Raw genomic sequence first — 19,115 nt, 5'->3', positions numbered from 1 at the left:
AAGGTTTCAACCTACATTGTTCAAGAATGCCATGCTTAGAAGGTTTCAACCTACGTTGGTTTCAAATGTAGTGAGGTGATGTTTGGGCTAAAACAAAAGGCATGGTGAGAGAATTTTGAAGGAGTTTTGAAGCTCTTTTTGGACATTTGAAGATCCAAAATCGATAACTTATCTTAGAAATCTTACCACCCCTTATATGTTTCTTAGGTACATGTAATTCTAAAATGTCTATTAGTTTTCGAAGATGCATCTCCGGACGTATCCAACGACACGTCCGAGGTTGAGTTTTTTTTGGGTTGAGATGCATCTCCGAGATATTTTTGTAATTATATTTCTGGAATGTTTGTGCACCGGTACTAGAAGCAGACACCAATGACATGTAATTTGACAAAATAAAATTAACATTCATAACATAAAATAAGCATTACATAGATGATCTTAACATAAAATGCAACATTAAACTTCAGTATCCAGGTGGACGCTTCAAGATCTTAAGAATATCTTCGATCGATCTTTGAGTCATCGTTTTCAATTCGAGCAAAACTTTTGTTTCGAAACGAAAAATGTATTCCACATAGCCCTTACATCTGCATTTGTCTTGAATTCAAAGTTGTTGAACTCAATCTTCCCTATGTTGTCAATCGACGGTGAACAGTACTCGAATTTCACAATTTTTCGATTGTCTCTTTAAGGTAGGAGATGACGAATTTCATCTTTAATATCTGCAAGAGATGTGTACTCGACGAGCTTAAAATTTCTTTCGGGAGTTGTGTTGGAGAAGGAGACATTTGCGACATACCAATTGATTTTTATTTGTGACATTTGGGACATTTTCAGTTTGTGTAAAATCTTAAAGAATGACACCTTAATTCATAAAAGCTCTAGGTAATTGTGGATCATTCAAAATCAGACATGCTGATTCCGGAGATATATCTCCGGTTCCGCACCCTATTATCTTGTTCCGAAGGTGCATCTTCTGAATAGGTTTAAAAACTAAACCTTTGAAATAATTTTTTTTACAAATAGATAAATATTGTTATGGGAAAGTTAAAAAATATATTACTCTCTTCGTCCCACAATGAGTGACCCAGTTGATCATTTCACACAGATTAAGAAAATGAAATAAATGAAAGAGAGATAATGATATTTTTACTAAAGTACTTTTATCATGTATTGGAAATGATGAAAATAATATTAATTAGAGGGTAAAATTGGAAAAAATATGTTGGAAATTGAAAAAGGTCATTCATTTTGGGACACTCTTTTATTCTAAATGGATCAGTCATTGTGGGACGGGGGGAGTAAGACACAATATGACAAATTGGATAAATTACACTTTATTAATATTGAGACACAATTACATACACTTATTTGTCCGGTTAAATATGAAATTAAAACGAATTGAAACATTTGTCACCGAGTAAATCTATGGGCGGTACCTCCTTTGACTTTTGTGCATTTGGTTCTCTTTCAATATTTCTAAATTTTTGGAACTCTTGCATCATTTCCATAAAATGGTCAGGCCAAGTATCGTCTGTGTTGTTGAATGAGTCGTCCACTCTGGTGATGTAACTCATATAAGGCATTCCGGTTTCAGATAAACTTGAACAAAATGTCATGATTTTGAAAACCACAAAATAAATATAATACGATCATTTGGATTTTGAGTTAGGGCGGTAAGCAATGGAAAAAAGGTTTCCGAAAAAGCATATCGTGTAAGATTAACACACATCTTATCATACACACATGTTATGAGGTGATCAATTTCAAGGAAACACATCCATTTTGTCTTCGATGCTGATTTGCCAATGCGAGCTCCTTTGGAAACACTTTTTAGAGGTTTTGGAGTTTGTGAGTCCAGAAAAACCTTGTTAACATGTTCAAAATACGAAGGAGATCACACCGTTGAGTTGTCACTCGGTGTAGGCTTGAGCTTCTTCAGATCACCTTTTGTTTTTACCGGTTGAGAGGGTGGTTTCAAGTCGGTGGTTTTCAGATAAGCAATCTTCCTCAATTGTTCTTTAATGTGGATTTTCATGTTGTCATTGATTTTCAAATATCTCCCTTGTATCACTTCCCATTCGGTCAAAATAAAGATATTTGATTTACCGTCTTTCATGTCACCATCATTAACAAACCTAAGCCCCTTCCCTCTTCCAATGAGTGCAAACCTCATCCAATCTTATCGGGCAACGAAGTTTCACCTTTTTTTGCAATAACACTAGCACATGAGAGACCATATGTTTTCATAATTGTGCATTCATAATTTGCGCTATCAGAGCCTACATTATCAACTCGTTTAGCCTCATGAAAAATAGAATTCAAACCCGCTCGAGATATGTTATCGGTCAACTAAGAATAAAGATTGTTGTCTTTAAACATGTGTTCCAAAACTGTGATGCTCTGACAGAATGATGTTTGTATCTCATTATGCTGGTTTTGAATCATTTGGTTCACGAAGTCCCAATCTCTACACAAATCGCATAAACTATTTTCCAACCAATTCTTCAATGTAGCATGGGCAGACTCAACTCAGTTAGTTATTGTATTTCCAAGGTGTTTAACCTTATCAGTCTAAGCACAAACAATCTTCTCCTTCACATAGTCAAGAATTATGTTTTCAACATATTTCAACAAATCAGGATATTTTTCACAATTTTTCTGAAATGCATAACGGAATCAACATATAATTCTTTTGTGAAAGAATTTACTATACGATTCCATGCATCTATTATTTTTTCCATAACCATGTCCGCCTTCACCATTTTTCCATCTTCGGAATCTATCTGTTTCGTCCCAACCGTAGGTTTAACCCGACTTCTCACATTCTTTGTTATTTGATACCTACAAGGTAATGTGTAAGAAGCAGGAAATATATTTGCAATCAGATTCATCAAGGTGGTGTTGCAGTCGGTAACTATGACTTTAGGCATCTCAAGTTATTTCTTCAACATTGTCTGACACACCTTTAAGACCCAAGTAACATTCCTCTCTTTCTCGCTCTTTAGAAATATAAACCCCACACAATATATCTTCTCAATTTAGGTAACACCAACCATTTCCAACAATAGAGATCTATATTGTTGGTCTTATACGTTGAATCAAGTATGAGCCCCATAGGAAACATGTTGAACAACTTTATGGAATCAGGATGAGTCCAAAATACATCTCTAAGAGTAACTTCATCCTCGCACGTTCGGTACCTAGACACATAATTGTTATCATCCAACAATTTCAAGAGTGGTTGCATTTAAGTTATATCCCTCCAAAGCGCCTAGATAGTTTGGTACCGAATATTATACACTTGCTTGATATTTGATATATTTCTGGGTCTTTTTCGTTTCAATATTGCAAGTATATTTTTCGGTTGAACCAAATTCAATGTCATGTCAGCAACGCATTCCTTCTCTTTCGGCATGAGCCAACACACAATTGGATGACTGACTTTTCACACAAATCATGGTTATGCAAACCACAAATGACATTCAATATCCAGTTTTTGTTTGCCAACCTTAAAGGGACACTTACATGTATTGAACCGACATCGTCTCTTTTAAAATTCCTGAGTGAGAGCCTATATTTCCCGCTTCTTTCCCACATCTTTGTCACAAAAACACATCTTATATCCGAACCATTATCGGACCTTCTGATAACCACAATGAATCCCTGTTTGGAGGCCTCTATGTGAACCCATTGAAGCAATTGATCACAAGATTTAAACTCTTGCTCATTTTTAAATTGGTTTCCAACATCTACCGTCTTCACAACAACACCTTGAACATTCAGTGACACAACTTGTTGAGGGAAAATATCAGGGGGCACCATATCTAATGAAAATCATTATCACAAAATAGTAAATAAGCGCTACAGCTGAAAATAGAGTTGGAAAATGAACACATACTAATATCGGGAATGCATTTTCGGAAAAGTTCATACACGTTTCAGAGATACATTTTCGGAAAAGACGTTTGTTTTTCATACAAAAAACAAGATTAATGTGAACAATGCAGGCTGAAATAAATGATCCTTACCTGGAATTCTAACTTCTTTTGCTCTCTTTGGTGTGATGAACCACAAGATTGGAGATTTGGAGTGAAAAAGTGGATTGAGAATGAAATGGTTTTTGGTGAGGGTTTCTAAAGAAAACCAACCATGGTTGTCTGTTTTATCAAATTATTTCGGAGATGCATCTCCGGAAATATCTGACATATAAATGTGACAAAACATATAAAAAATCCACCCAAACTTCTGAAGATGAATCTCCGGAATTTCCATTGAGCTGATCAATTATGAATATTTTCTTGAAATATCCCATAGATACATCTCCGGAATAAAAAAAAATCAATCTATAGGGCATCATTCAGAATGGTCTACGTTGAGTGTGTATTGAGTTTGTCAATACATGTCAAACCAAAAATGCAATAGGAGAACATAAAAGAGGTAAGAATTCCACTCAGAAATCTCTATTTAGTGAAAAGATTGTTGGGAAAAACCTGTAAAGAGAAAATAAAAGAACACAATCATAACATACAAACATAAAATGGAAACTCTAAAGTCAGAGAAAAAACCACGACCGTTGTCAAATGAAAACCAGAGAATAACATTATGTGAAAATTATTATAACACATAATATACCCTCAACCACTCGCTGACCCCCAATACACCTATACTCTCCAAATTAAATATTTAACTATATCTCCCAACACTCTAACATAAGACTATAAGAGAATAAAAAATATCAAATATAAGCTTAAAGTGCTTTTGATTGGTGCATGTTGTAACTAAGAACTTGAATCTTATATCTAGGTTTGGACTCCCTCATCCTTCACAAAACTAAGCAATGTGGGACTTCAAATAATTTGAATCCTATATATATCCTTAGATTCCCTCTTCTTGAACAAATTAAGCAATGTGAGACTTTTTCAACATGTATTTTTTTTCAAGCAACCCAACAATCTCTACCTTGATTGAAAATGATACATTAACTTTCATTGTCTTCACCGACAATCATACTCCATCATAAAAAGCATGGTCACTTAAAGATACACCTAAAGAAGAGTATAGTCATTAAAAATATTCACATTGTCTATACCAAAAATCATAGTTTTAAAAGCTATCATACTCCACCTAAAGAAGAGTATATTTCACTTGAAGTTAAACCATTTCAAGAATTTTCACATGTCGAAAACCAAGTTGGTGTAAATTCCGTGTTGGTAAGAAACTCTTTAATCATCGACATAATCTCACAGCACACTTTACATCAATGACCATGTGGTAATCCGCTAGCAATAACTGGTATTCCATGTTATCAAAATCATTGATAGCCTATGGTTTCAAAGAGAGCCACGACGACCACAATTTTTTCACATATTCAAATCATCTACCTTTTTAGCAATCTTAGTTTACGTTGATGACTTAATTATTGTTGGAAATCATGAAGAATTTTGTGTCAAATTCAAACAATACTTGAGTCAATGCTTTCATATGAAAGATCTTGGAAAACTTAAATATTTTATCGGTATTGAACTAGCACCAGGATGAGAAAGTTTATTTTTTTTCAAAGAAAATACACATTCGACATTCTAAATGAATGTGGCATGCTTGGTTCCAAATCTTTTTCGTTTCCAATAGAGAAAAATCACAAACTTGATTTAGCAAATGAACCTCCATATTCTGATCCATTAAAATAGAAAAGATTAATTTGCCGCCTCATTTATCTCATTATCACAAGGCCAGAACTAACATACTATGTCCATGTGTTGAGCCAATTCATACAAATATCCCTTCAAGATCATTGGGACGCAACCATGAGAGTCCTTCGATACCTTAATTCCTCACCAGGACAAGGTATAATTCTACCTAAAAAAATGATCTTCAAATAGTTGCTTTCTGTGATTCGGATTGGGCATCATGTCCCATAACAAGAAAATCTACATTGAGTTATTTGATGAAACTTGAAAATGCTCAAATATCATGAAAAATAAAGAAACAAGTTATCATTTCTTGTTCCTCTAGCGAGGTAGAATATGAAGCAATGGTACATGATTCAAGTGAAATTATTTGGCTACTTAACGCATTAGATACTCTTCAAGTTCCATGCACATGTCCCATTTAGCAACAAATCTTGTTTTTCATAAAAGAGTCAAACACATTGAAATGGATTGTCATTTCATTAGATGACTTATTCAATCAGGGACCATCACTAGAGTTTATGTATCAACTCACCAACAATAAATTGACATGTTCACCAAATCATTAAGGGCTAAGACATTTCATGATTTCTTGTCCAAATTAAGTGTTCACAATCCCAATTCTCCAACTTAAAGGAGATTAGATAGTAGGTTTGATTAAGGTTAATCATAACCTAAGATAGGTTGAAAGTTTGTTAGAACTTTTCCATTTTTGTTTTTTTCTTATAGTTTGTTAGTTTGTTGGTATTTTAAATCTTTTAGTTGCTACTCTAATGTAACCTTTTATTTCAAGAAAATACAATAGAAAAGTTTCTCACTTTACTTTCTAATAGTTTCTATAAAAAAGATCTTTATACACATTCGTGTTGATAAAATGCTTGTGGAATATAGTCATTCGAGAGTATGTCAATGAGGTTAACTCGTTTGTTTTAATTTTAAAAAAAATATTTTATTTTTTATTTTTTAAAAATGGTTTTTATGAAACTTTTTTAAAATAATAAAAAAGTAAACTTATTTTTTATTCATCAACAGACTAATTTTAACATAAATATAAATTATTGAATATTAAAATATAATTTAAATTACATAATATTTTTAAAAATACATCTAAAAATAAATTTTCTGAAAATTATTTAGTAAAATAAAATAATGAAATCTAAAGTAATATTTTTTTGAAAAACTATTTAAATGAAATCTCTATTTTTTTTAATATGATTCTTCAATTTCAAAATATTTGACATATCCCCCACTCATATTAAACAATTAATTAATTATTTATTATTTATGATTTAGAGTGAAATATTTTTCTTAGATTTAACGCGTGAAATTTAAATGGTGGATAGTTGGATCGACGGACTCTAATAATATATTAGAGTTTGACTTAATTTATTCTTTAAAAAAATTAAATTATTTTTATTAATTATTTGTGTATTATAATTATCATTAATATAAAAAGATATTGTATTATAAATATTAATTAAGAATATAATTGAAAAATAAAAATAAAATGAGAAACAATTTATTATAAATGTGAAATTTCTTTTGGACAAAGTTGTTAAGTAAAGAATCCAGTTAAACATGTTGACATTATGATTGAGTTCTGGCCTAAAATATTTAAATATAAAAAATAAATGGAGAAGTGAATAATGAATGAATGAAGGAAAATAAAAGTGAAATACTAAAGTGGGAATGGCGGGGAAGTTGGAATATCTGTGAGAAATGGTTGGTTTAGGAGTGAGAGTAAGACTTCAACATTCCCTCTTTCTTCCTCACCAACCACTCACACGCTTCGCTCACTCTTCCTCCTCCATCTTCACTCTTTCAAATCCCCCAACAAGCCCTAGGTTTTATGTACTAGCTCACAGTAATAACCAAAATAGACACGTCCACGAAGATGAACCACCTTCTTCTTCTTCTTCTTCTTCCTCAGAACAACTTGAATGGATTCGGAATTCAGGAATTATATCTTCATGCTTGGTTGGTCTCTTAACCGGCGTCGCAGTTGTTCTCTTCAACAACACTGTAAGTTCATTCATTCATTCCTATTATTGCCTTACCTTATGATGATGATGATGATGACGATGACGACATAATTTCAGGTTCATGAAATTCGTGATTTTTCGTGGGATGGGATTCCCGATCGAGGAGCTTCATGGTTAAGAGAAGCCCCTATTCAGGATACATGGAAAAGGGTTATACTTGTTCCAGCTTTTGGAGGACTTTTTGTCTCTCTCCTCAACCTCCTTTCCAATTCCAATTCCAATTTCATTTCCCGCCCTTTCTTCAAAGCTATTGCAGCTTCCGTTACTCTAGGCACCGGTAATTCCTTAGGTCCTGAGGGTCCCAGCGTTGATATTGGCAACTCCATTGCTAAATGGATTGCTTCTACTCCTTTCTTCACTTCCGCCAGAATCCTTCCCCTTCTCGCCGCCGGATCTGCCGCCGGCCTCGCTGCTGGTTTCAACGCTGCTGTTGCTGGTTGTTTCTTTGCTGTTGAGTCTGTCTTGTGGCCCTCTGATTCTAATTCATCTTTATCGCTTACCAATTCTACTTCCACTGTCATTCTCAGTGCTGTCATAGCTTCTGTCATTTCTCAGATTGGCCTTGGCTCTCAACCAGCCTTTCAAGTCCCAGATTACGACTTCCGTTCTCCTGCTGGTAACTAACTATTTTAAATTTCAAGGAAAACTGGTTGTTGATATATTATTTTTAATTTCAAGAAAACAATACTTGATATCATTATTCAACTTCATTTCAGAGCTCCCGCTGTATTTATTGCTCGGTGTTTTATGTGGTTTGGTATCATTGACCCTATCTTGCTCTACATCCTATATGTTTACTATATTTGACAATCTTCACAAGGCCACTGGCATGCCAAAAGCTTCCTTCCCTATATTGGGAGGATTATCGGTTGGCTTCATAGCATTGTTATATCCTGAAATACTCTACTGGGGTTTTGAGAATGTTGATATTTTGTTAGAATCTCGCCCATTTGTCAAAGGTCTCTCCATCGACCTATTGCTTCAGCTAGTCGCTGTCAAGATAGTTGCGACTTCTCTCTGTCGGGCTTCCGGATTAGTGGGAGGCTATTATGCCCCGTCTCTCTTTATTGGCGGTGCAACTGGGATGGCTTACGGGAAATTAATTGCCTTGGCCGTTGCTCAGTCTAATTCTGTGATTGACCTCTCTGTTTTGGAAGTGGCCTCACCACAAGCTTATGGCCTGGTATGTACTATTCTTTCCTAATTGGCTCTATAATTTTTAGGTATTTTCTGTTTGGATTGGAATCATCCTATCTTCTTCTCTTTGGGATGGGAGATCAATTTGATCTTTCCAACATAATTTCTGTGACAAAAGGATTCTAAATACAATTATCTTAGCAGTCCCAAACTTTTGGAAACATGCAACATGATAGTGTAGGACAAATCACAGAGAATAATACTACTCTAATACCATGTTGAAATCATTGGAGTTAGATGGAGAAGAGAAAAAAAATTGTAAAATTTTATGGTATCATATGATTTACAAGCACTAACACAAGACTCCTTAGGGAAAGAGATCATAAGTATAGTTAGGAAATATAGAAGTTAATCTAAGATATCCTAATACTAGAAGCTTATCCTATCCAAAATAGGAAATGCATTCAAGTCATATATAAAATAATATCAAGATATTTTAGGAAATTTTATATATTTAAACATTAACCAGGAAAAGAAGAGAATTTAATCATATCAATGTGAGACTAGATTTTGTTTGGTCCAAGTACCTCCCCAGTCCAGTTTAGAGTACAAAACAAATTTTGGAAATTCCTTTGGTCTTTAAGGTTATAGTATATGGTTGTCAATGCTGGAATGCTGCTACACTTTGATTGGTTGGGTCAAATAAGTCTTGTAAGAATAGATTTCAGCTTGAAAAAGACGCAGAAAGGGTTAGTGACTGAAAACTCCTGTATTTTATTTCCTGTGTCTTTTGCAAATGTTCAGGAAAAGAAGCTGGCGTGGCACGGATGATCATATCGAAGTTCCTTTTGCAGGTTGGAATGGCTGCCACTCTTGCAGGAGTTTGCCAAGTGCCACTTACTGCAGTTCTGCTTCTGTTTGAACTGACACAGGACTATCGGATCGTTCTACCCCTACTTGGAGCAGTAGGCTTATCTTCATGGATTTCATCTGTACAGACAAAGAAAGGTGATGAAAGGGATAGAGAAAAACTGAAGTTACAAAACTCAAATTCTTCTCTTCCAGAAATATCTTCTCGTAGTTCAATTAAGTCGTCTACTGGGAATAACTCTGCTGAAGGTGTGTCATATTTGAGTAATTCATGTCAAGTGGAAAGTTCAAGTAGGGTAGAGGATAATAATGATGAAACAGTGAATTATGAAACGAGAACATTAGTTTCGGAAGCCATGAAGACAAGATATGTTACAGTTTCCATGTGCACACCACTTGCTAAAGTAATAGATCTCATGCTCGCAGAGAAACAGTCTTGTGCAGTAATTGTTGATACTGATGATACTTTGATTGGTTTATTGACACTTAGAGACATTCAAGAGTACGGAAAATCTGCAAAAGCTGGAAGCAAAAATTCAAAGGTACAAGAAAGTTTAATCTCAATTTGATGAGAAATTATTTTAGTTTTGCAACCTTTGTGGCAACCTAGATTATTTACAACCGTAAGCTAAATTTATACCATCAAATGCGGTTGATAAACAATTTTGATGATACATTGAATAATAGGGGAACTAAGTTCTGATGACGCTGCATATTTAACCTGACATTGATTGGAAACCAGCACTCATTACAATTACCCAAATGTATATGTAAGTTTCAAGGGGAAAACGGGTACCTATATGGTCTCTATATGAAATGATAGTTTGGCTTGCTCGATTCAGTTCAAAATTAAGACAGAATGGCTCATGGTATAGCTTAGTGGGGCCATTTCTATATCAGTATATACTTCTAAAACAATATATAGCTGAGTGGCTTTACAAATCTGACTATTTGGTTCTTCCTCTAACAGGAGATTTTAGTTTCTGAACTATGTGTTTTAAATGGAGGAATATGTAGTGCACCATGTACAGCTACTCCAGATATGAAACTTCTTGACGCTCAAATGATTATGAAAGAACACGGAGTCAATCAAATTCTAGTTGTGAGGAATATCAATGAAAGAACTTATCCAGTTGGCCTGTTAGACCCCGATAGTATCAGTCTAACATACAGGTATTGTTACATCTTTTTCATGGTGTGGAGAATATGCTGCACATATTGATAAAATTTGTTTAGTAATCTAGGAAATATATGTTTCCCCAAACATATTTATTTAAGTTGGCATTTATTTCTTATTTTGAAAGGATTAACTTCATAGCGGTCAAGGAGATATATGTGGGAACGAATGGAGGGTCTCTACCTAATTGCTTTTTGTTGTTAAATGCAGTGTTTTGGCCACACGACAGTCCCTCACCTGATATTCCACATTGTTAGGAGGAAGAAGACTCTTTCTTTTGATAAATTTTGATTATCTGCCTTTAACACGTCAAGTGAAACCATGCATTTAGTTCTGTGGTTGTGCGTAGAAAAAAGTTTAAAACATACTTCATTTGCCACAATTATTTCACATTGATTAACAGTCTATGAAATTGTAAATTTTAATATATATATTCTTTTTGTAAATTTCCTTCATGGAGTTGTATTTTCTCAAATAGACTTTCCACCTTTTTCTTTAGTTCAATAGCTTTTCAATTAACTTGGTAAAATGTCATGATTTGGAATGATGATTGATCTTTTTAGTAATGTGTGAAGTCAGGGTTTTGAAATATGGTCATGATTTGGAGTGATAATTGATCTTTTGCTCAATCATTGAAATCAAGATATAACTTATTCTCTAAAAATCACAATGCTCTGCCAATTTTGTTCTTAAAAGATGAGTAACTATCAGTATTATAAATGAAAAGATATATATATATATATATATATATATATATATATATATATATATATATATATATATATATATATATATATATATATATATATATATATATATATATATATATATATATATATATATATATATATATATATATATATATATATATATATATATATATATATATATATAAGCACCATTTTTAGTAAGGTTCTAGAGTAAATCTACATGAAATCAGGATTTTAAAGAGTTCTCGTCATCTTCAACCTCATTCTATGCATACACACAAACAAACTAAACATAATCATTCTTTGTTTGGGTGTCATTTAGAATCGGTTGATAACGTCTAATTTAGATTGTTGAGTTGTAAATTGGGTTGAGATCTTGAGGGATAAGAAAATCAAGTTGGGGTTTTCCTTTAATACCGATTAGTGATTTAAAGGTTTTGGACAAGATTACGCAATTTGGATTCGATCGAGTGAAGACTTTGAAGAATGAGGATTTCTTGCAAAGGAGTAGTGTGAGACGGTGGATCATATTGGTAAATATTGGGTTACAATAATTTGCAATTTGGATTCGATCAAGTGAAGGCTTTGAAGAACGGAAGGTTTTTGCAAAGGAGTAACGTGAGACAGCGAATCAAATTGGCATTGTTGGGTGACTTAAGTTGAGATCAAGGAAAGAGAAAGTGTTAGAATCAACATCAAATTTAGGTTGTAGGGTTGAATTGCTACATTTCTCTTGTATTCTACTTTTACAAAGTAAGATTAATTTCATTATCTCAATTCGAGTGCGAATTGAGGGCAAGTGTACCCATAGCGAGGTCGATTGGGGAACTTCCTAAACAAATTCTCGTGTTCTCTCTCTATCTATCTCTTTAACGTTTCATTTACAAATTATTGAATTCATCAATTGTGCGATCAATACATTTGGTTAATCTTTTTGAAAACCATTTGAAAAAGGTTTTGTTGAGTTGATTACAATCTATAACATTGTGGTTGGATTTGAAGATCAACAAAATCATACAAAATTCTAAACGAAATCGATTGCACATAAGGTGTTCGATAATTTGTCTCTATTACATTTTTATGCATTTTATCATTGAGAATAGACTCTACTTTTAGCATAGAATTCAATTGGTTGTTGTTGAAAGTAGTTTGATCAAATTTGTGTTCGCTATCATACTTTAATTGTAATTACGCATATTCAAGTTTTTTGATAGCGGTTTGGTTAGATGATTCGATCCAGATCACTTTTGTTGCACCACAAAAATTTTCAAAACAAATTTTGTTCTTGTTTTTAACTTGGGATCTATTCACCCCCTCTATATCGTTGTCTATCGTCTAACAAGTTGTATCATGAGCCCCGGTTAGTTTTGTGCTTCAATATTCACTTATTAGAAAATGACTAACGAACCTAAAAGGGTGTACAATAGAGCGCCCATTTTTACCGGTGAAAATTATGGCTATTGGAAAGCTTATCAACTCGGTCGATAAGGGTGTTTAGGACATTATCACCAATGGTCCTAATCAAATTACAATTACCAATGATGAATGTGTCGTCGTACCAAAATCGGAAGCATAATGGAATGATAATGATAAGAAATTGTGGTCACATGATTGGAAGACACAAAGTATTCTCATATCTGCACTTGGTGTTAATGAATATTTTCGTGTTTCCCATTGTGAAACCGCCAAAGTTATGTGAGACACATTAGAAGTTGTCCATGAGGGAACTATGAAGTCAAACAAGTTAGGATCAATACCTTGAATCAATTTGAACTATTTCACATGAAGCATGGTGAAACCATTGTCGACATGCAAAAGAGGTTCATACATCTTATAAATTGGTTGAATGCTCTAGGTAAGTCTATTTCCAATATTATTACTACTAATAAAATTTTGTGGTGTCTTAATAGGGAATGATAATCCAAGGTCAACACAATCAAAGAAGCGAATGATTTTAAAACAGTTGATCTCACAACTTTATTTGCCAAGTTATAAGTGTTGGTGTAAGCCTTAGAGGCCAATACTTTTGGTACTTGTATCGAATTATTTATTAATAATAAAATGCTTTTTCTTTATTATGTTTGTTTAATAAAGTTCCTAGAATAGCTAGTCCGTTTAATGTATCAAGTGTGACTTAATCATGAGATCTCATTAAACATAAGGACAATATTCTTAAAGTATCCGTAGTCGAACTTTGTTGTGAAGTGGGATAACATTAAAGCGTTAAGACTATTATGTATATAGACTGATGATCACATCTCATGGATCATGGATAAGGAGTTATCAAGTCTTAAACATAAGTATGAATATTGAGAGTAATATTTATATTGGATTGACCCGCTATGAGAATACTATAAAGAATGTTATGCTAATTGTCATAAGTTATTCTCATGGTGATAATGGTGTATACCACCCTTTGACCTGAAACCACTATGTATCCTAGATGTAGAGTCGAGTGCCTTATTGCTGATCAAACGTTGTCCGTAACTGGATGACCATAAAGACAGTTGATGGGTACTCCACGAAGCATGCTGAGGGAAATGAGTGACCTAGATGGAATTTGCCCATCCTGCGTAGCAGGATAAATGTCTACGGGCCCAATATTGAACTGGACAAGGATGACACAGTCTATGCCTTGTGTTCAATATAGACATAAGGGCAAAAGGGTAATTATACACATAAGTATTATCACAAAAGGATTTGTCAGATCACATGACATTTTCGTGTCTTGGGTAGCGGTGACATGTTGCTAGATATCGCTCACTGTTTATTATGTTAAATAAGTGATTTAATATAATTGTTAATGTCGCGAAAACCTACAGGGTCACACACAAAAGGACGGATTGATGAGAGATAGAGTAACTAAGGAACACCGTAAGGTACGGTGCACTTAAGTGAATTGTAGAACACTGTAAGGTACAATGTACTTAAGTAGAATACGAAATATGGTAAGGTACCACACGCTTAAGTGATTTTGGCATATCATAAGATATGGGCCACATACACTTAAGTGGGTTTTTTAGCTTGCAGCCCACACAAGTGGTTTTATAAATAGAACCCTTGTGCAGAATCATTTGTGTAATTGCAATTTCGTTTCTCTCTCTCTCTCTCTCTCTCTCTCTCTCACACACACACACACACACACACACACAAAGCCTTCATTCATAGCAGCTAGCACTGAGATTGAAGAAATTCGTTCGCATGGACTGAATAGAGGCATTGTCACCATTCAACGTTCGTGATCGCTTCGTAGATCTGCATCAAAGGTTTCAATCGCCACAAGAGGTAACAATTCTATCACTGATCATGCACATTCGTAAGGATCACTAAAGGATAATTTTTTTAAATTCCGCTGCGTTTTGGATCGCTCTTCTCCTTCAGTGATATCAGAGTCACTTACAAAACCATGCATCTGATAGCTATTTACTTTCTGTATTTTCTGTATTAATACGATTAAAAGACATAATGAATCAAAGAATAAACGAGTAATTAAATTTGGCATCATGTGTGTACGATTTGGATGATTGATGTTGACTATGCTTCGGAATCCGACATTAGTATGGTGAAGCAGCGATACATCGACCGTCCATAGGTTACGCAATTGAGATCGATCAAGTTATATATATGATATAAGTAATCCTGATGCAAAATACAGTATATATGATATATTGTTTCTATTTCGTTCATTCAAACATTTAATGGTTGTTTTCCTTTGAGCGATCAATGGTCATTTGCTTCTTGATCCGACATTAGTATGGTGAAGCAATGACGTGTTGATCAATCATACTGAATTAACAATCGAGGTGTGTTTGACGGTCTGAAATTGGTGCATTAGGGTTCATGACGGCACAAGGGTTGTGCTGTCAAAGAGTTATGCGATTAGGGTTGTGACTGCGCAAGAGTTGTGCTTTAAAGTATCAAGTGTTGATGCGAAAAACGACGTCGATTTCAAATGAATTGTTCATTAAAATTTTGCGTCGGGGCGCTGCCCCTACAACCCCGTAGGGGGCGCTGCCCCCTTGACCCCCGTGTCCGCTGACAGGGCAGCGGAACCCCCCGCTAACTCTACGTAGTGTATTCGGTCGCCGAAATTTAATTTGGTTGTAATTAATTAACAAAATTAAAATTAATAATAATAATGTGTTTATTATTATTGTCTTGTGGTGATCGGTTATGACCTTAATTTTCCTTTATTTTGTTTTGGGATTTTAAATTACGACTTGCGTGTCGTGCCTCTCTTTTAATCTCTTAATATAACTTCTTTTCTCATCTCACTCCCTCGTATGTAAAACGAGTTTCTTTTATGTAATATAATATTATGAAGAAAGAAAAGAATACAATACCAAAAGAGGACAACCTTGAAGATCTTGCTTGGAGAAGCTTAGATCGTTATTAGGTTAGCTTAGCAGAATCTGATATTTTCGTGTCTTGGGTAGCAGTGATGTGTTGCTAGATACCGCTCACTGTTTATTATGTTAAATATGTGATTTAATATGATTGCTAATATCGCGAAAACCTATAGGGTCACACACAAAAGGACGACTTGATGAGAGATAGAGTAACTAAGGAGCACCGTAAGGTACAACACACTTAAGTGAATTGTAGAACATTGTAAGGTACGATGTACTTAAGTAGAATACGAAATATGGTAAGGTACCACACGCTTAAGTTATTTTGGCATATCGTAAGATATGAGCCACATACATTTAATTGGACTTTTTAGCTTGCAGCCCACACAAGTGATTCTATAAATAGAACCCTTGTGCAAAAGCATTTGTGTAGTTGCAATTTCGTTTTTCTCTCTCTCTCTCTCTCTCTCTCTCTCTCTCTCTCTCTCTCTCTCTCTCTCTCTCTCTCTCTCTCTCTCTCTCTCACACACACACACACACACACACACACACACACACACTCAAAGCCTTCATTCATAGCAGCTAGCACTGAGATTGAAGAAATCCGTTCGCGTGGACTGAATAGAGGCATTGTCACCATTCAACGTTCGTGATCGCTTCGTAGATCTGCATCAAAGGTTTCAATCTCCACAAGAGGTAATGATTCTATCACTGATGATGCTCATTCGTAAGGATCACTAAAGGATAAATTTTTTAAATTCCGCTGTGTTTTAGATCGTTCTTCTCCTTCAATAAGAACACGAGCAAGAACTCGTTTGCTTGGAAAAATATGAAAAGGAGCACGAGAAGAAGATGGAGAAGGAGAAAGGTAAAGACAATGAGGTAGAAAAGAAATTTATTGTTCTAAAGGCTTCAAATTCAAAGTCCTCAACCAATGAGCAAAGTGATTGTGAAACAAGAGATGACAAGAATTCTGATGATGAAGATATGGGGTTGTTCGTCAAAAGGTACAATAGATACATATGAAAAAATGGAGTCAAGCACTCCGACAAGAACCTAATCAATTTCAGAAGGCTCTCGAACTCCTCAAAAGAAAATGAGAATAAGAAAGGTAAGCTTAGAAGTTCATGCTACAATTGTGGAAAAGTCGGTCATTATAGACTAAATTGTCCTATGATCAAGAAAGACAAAGAGAGAAGTCATCACAAGAAATCTAGCAAGTCTAGAAGAGTTTATGTTGCTTGGGAGAGTGAAAGTGATTTTTCAAATGATGAAAGCTCAAGTTCAAGTGTTGAATTGGTCAGGCTTTGCTTCATGACCAACAAAAAGAAGAAGACGAATGTAATTCATTCTAAGCTTGAATCTATGAATGAATTATCTTATTCTCAATTACAAAAAGCTTTTGAAAATCTACATAGAGAAGTCATACACTTTTAAAATATTAGCTTTAAACAAAAGAATATTTTCACATTTAGAAGCTAAAGTTTTAGAAATTGAAAAAAATATGGAAGCTCTTAAGCAATATATGATAGATATTCAAAAAGTTAAAAATGAGGATGAAGAACCTTCATGGTTTGAGTATGAAACTTGTCACATTTGGTGAAAAGAGGTAAATACTCTTCAAGCTAAATTGAACAAAACATTACAACCAAAGATTACTTTTGCTACTGATACTACCAAATGTAAAATGTCTTCTTATAATCCTTATAGGAGGTATAACTTTGTCGAAAAGAATCAAAATAGCAAAAGTCACTCTTCTCACAATTTAACTTGTCATTATTGTTGCAAGAAAGGTCACACTATTGAAAAATGCAAGTTTAGGAGACTTTTTGTTCCTAAATGTGCTTTTCAATGGTTGCCTAAATGCAACCAAGGTTTCAATCACCCTCAAGGACCCAATGAAGATTTGGTACCTAACATTTTTTATTGATCTTGCAGGATAAATGTCTTGGCTCTATGAAGAGAGTATGGGATCTCGTTTGTGGATGCTCAAGACATATGACAAGTGACATTTCCCTATTTTATTGACTTTGTGGCAAGGAAGAATGATTGTGTGACCAAGGAAGATAACAAGCAGTGTTCATTAATTAGTAAAAATATGTAGATTACTTTTAATGTTTCTTATCCGAGAAATGTCGAAAAAGGTATTTTGTTTCATGGTGTAGGTATATCTTCAAAAGACATACTCAAGTACATTGAATAAGGAATTGATCAACCTAAAACAATGAGATCTGAGGAGGAGCAAGATAACTATCATGAAAATGACAAGAATGAAAGTCCAATCAAAATGATGATTGTCAAATCAATAACTTTCTTGGATACATTACAAATCATACTATCCGGTACTTTGTCAAAGAGAAAAGTGATAAGAACATTGATGTCTAAAGGTTTTGTGGCACATTTTACATTGATTCCAACTTTCGTTCAAGAGTTTCTTTGTGGAATGCAAGTGCATCCTCTGTCATTCGTACAGTGAATTAATATCGTTTCAATTTTCGCTTTGTAAGTCTTTTCTTTTACCTATTTATTCTTCAAAGATATATGATATACTTGGTGTATGATACATGTTATGAGTGTTCATTCCCATAAATTTCAATTGATAACCATTGTGTGTTTCAATTTACATGCTTATAGGGACTTCATGCTTTGCACTTCTGTCAGAGTTAAGTGAACTATCGTCATCTCGCTTTCTAGCACCTCAACCTTTGCCTCTGTATTTCTAAACACCGCTTGATTGTACTTATTCAATGGCATCTACTAACCCCGTCAATGAAATTCGATAGGTCAAACCAATTTCTTAAGAACTGAAGCTAAGATGCAGAAAACTATAAATAAAGGGTAGCAAAATGGGTGAATAAAGATGTTTATTGATTCAACATAGGAGAGGAAATTACAGAGAGAAGGAATAATCCTAGATCTGCCACAAAGTTATAGCTCGCCGCCTCTTACTCATAACTAACTTTAGCTCGAATCCAAGGTGAGGTCCACTCTCACTCAACTGAATCCTTTATATTGAGGACGGTTAGAGCTAGTCATTATTAGCAACGAACTCATTCTTACGTCCTCTAGAATAGACTACCCACTTCTTAAGCCTATTATGCTGGCCAGTTAGTTAGTTGCACCCTAAAAACTTCATAAGA

At 34.3% G+C, this 19,115-nt stretch overlaps 1 protein-coding gene across 2 annotated transcripts; it reads left to right on the top strand.

The window, feature by feature from the left end:
- The first annotated feature begins 7,346 nt into the window (after positions 1 to 7,346).
- On the top strand, positions 7,347 to 11,389 carry LOC127117441 (chloride channel protein CLC-e). 2 transcript variants are annotated; one of them, XM_051047455.1, is made up of 6 exons: positions 7,347 to 7,712; positions 7,790 to 8,348; positions 8,449 to 8,915; positions 9,724 to 10,281; positions 10,710 to 10,912; positions 11,044 to 11,389. In XM_051047455.1, the coding sequence occupies exons 1-6, from the start codon at positions 7,410 to 7,412 to the stop codon at positions 11,171 to 11,173; spliced, it is 2,220 nt and encodes a 739-aa protein (XP_050903412.1). In that variant the 5' UTR covers positions 7,347 to 7,409; the 3' UTR covers positions 11,174 to 11,389. The 2 variants fall into 2 exon arrangements, with proteins under 2 accessions (XP_050903412.1, XP_050903413.1); XM_051047456.1 differs by having other exon boundaries at positions 7,348 to 7,712; positions 11,127 to 11,389.
- The last annotated feature ends 7,726 nt before the right edge of the window (positions 11,390 to 19,115 follow it).

This window comes from Lathyrus oleraceus, chromosome 2 (genome assembly GCF_024323335.1).
Source record: "Lathyrus oleraceus cultivar Zhongwan6 chromosome 2, CAAS_Psat_ZW6_1.0, whole genome shotgun sequence".
NCBI classification, from domain to species: Eukaryota; Viridiplantae; Streptophyta; class Magnoliopsida; order Fabales; family Fabaceae; genus Lathyrus; species Lathyrus oleraceus.
The sequence above is the reverse complement of the archived record's forward strand: the minus strand, read 5'-3'. Positions and strand labels throughout refer to the sequence as shown.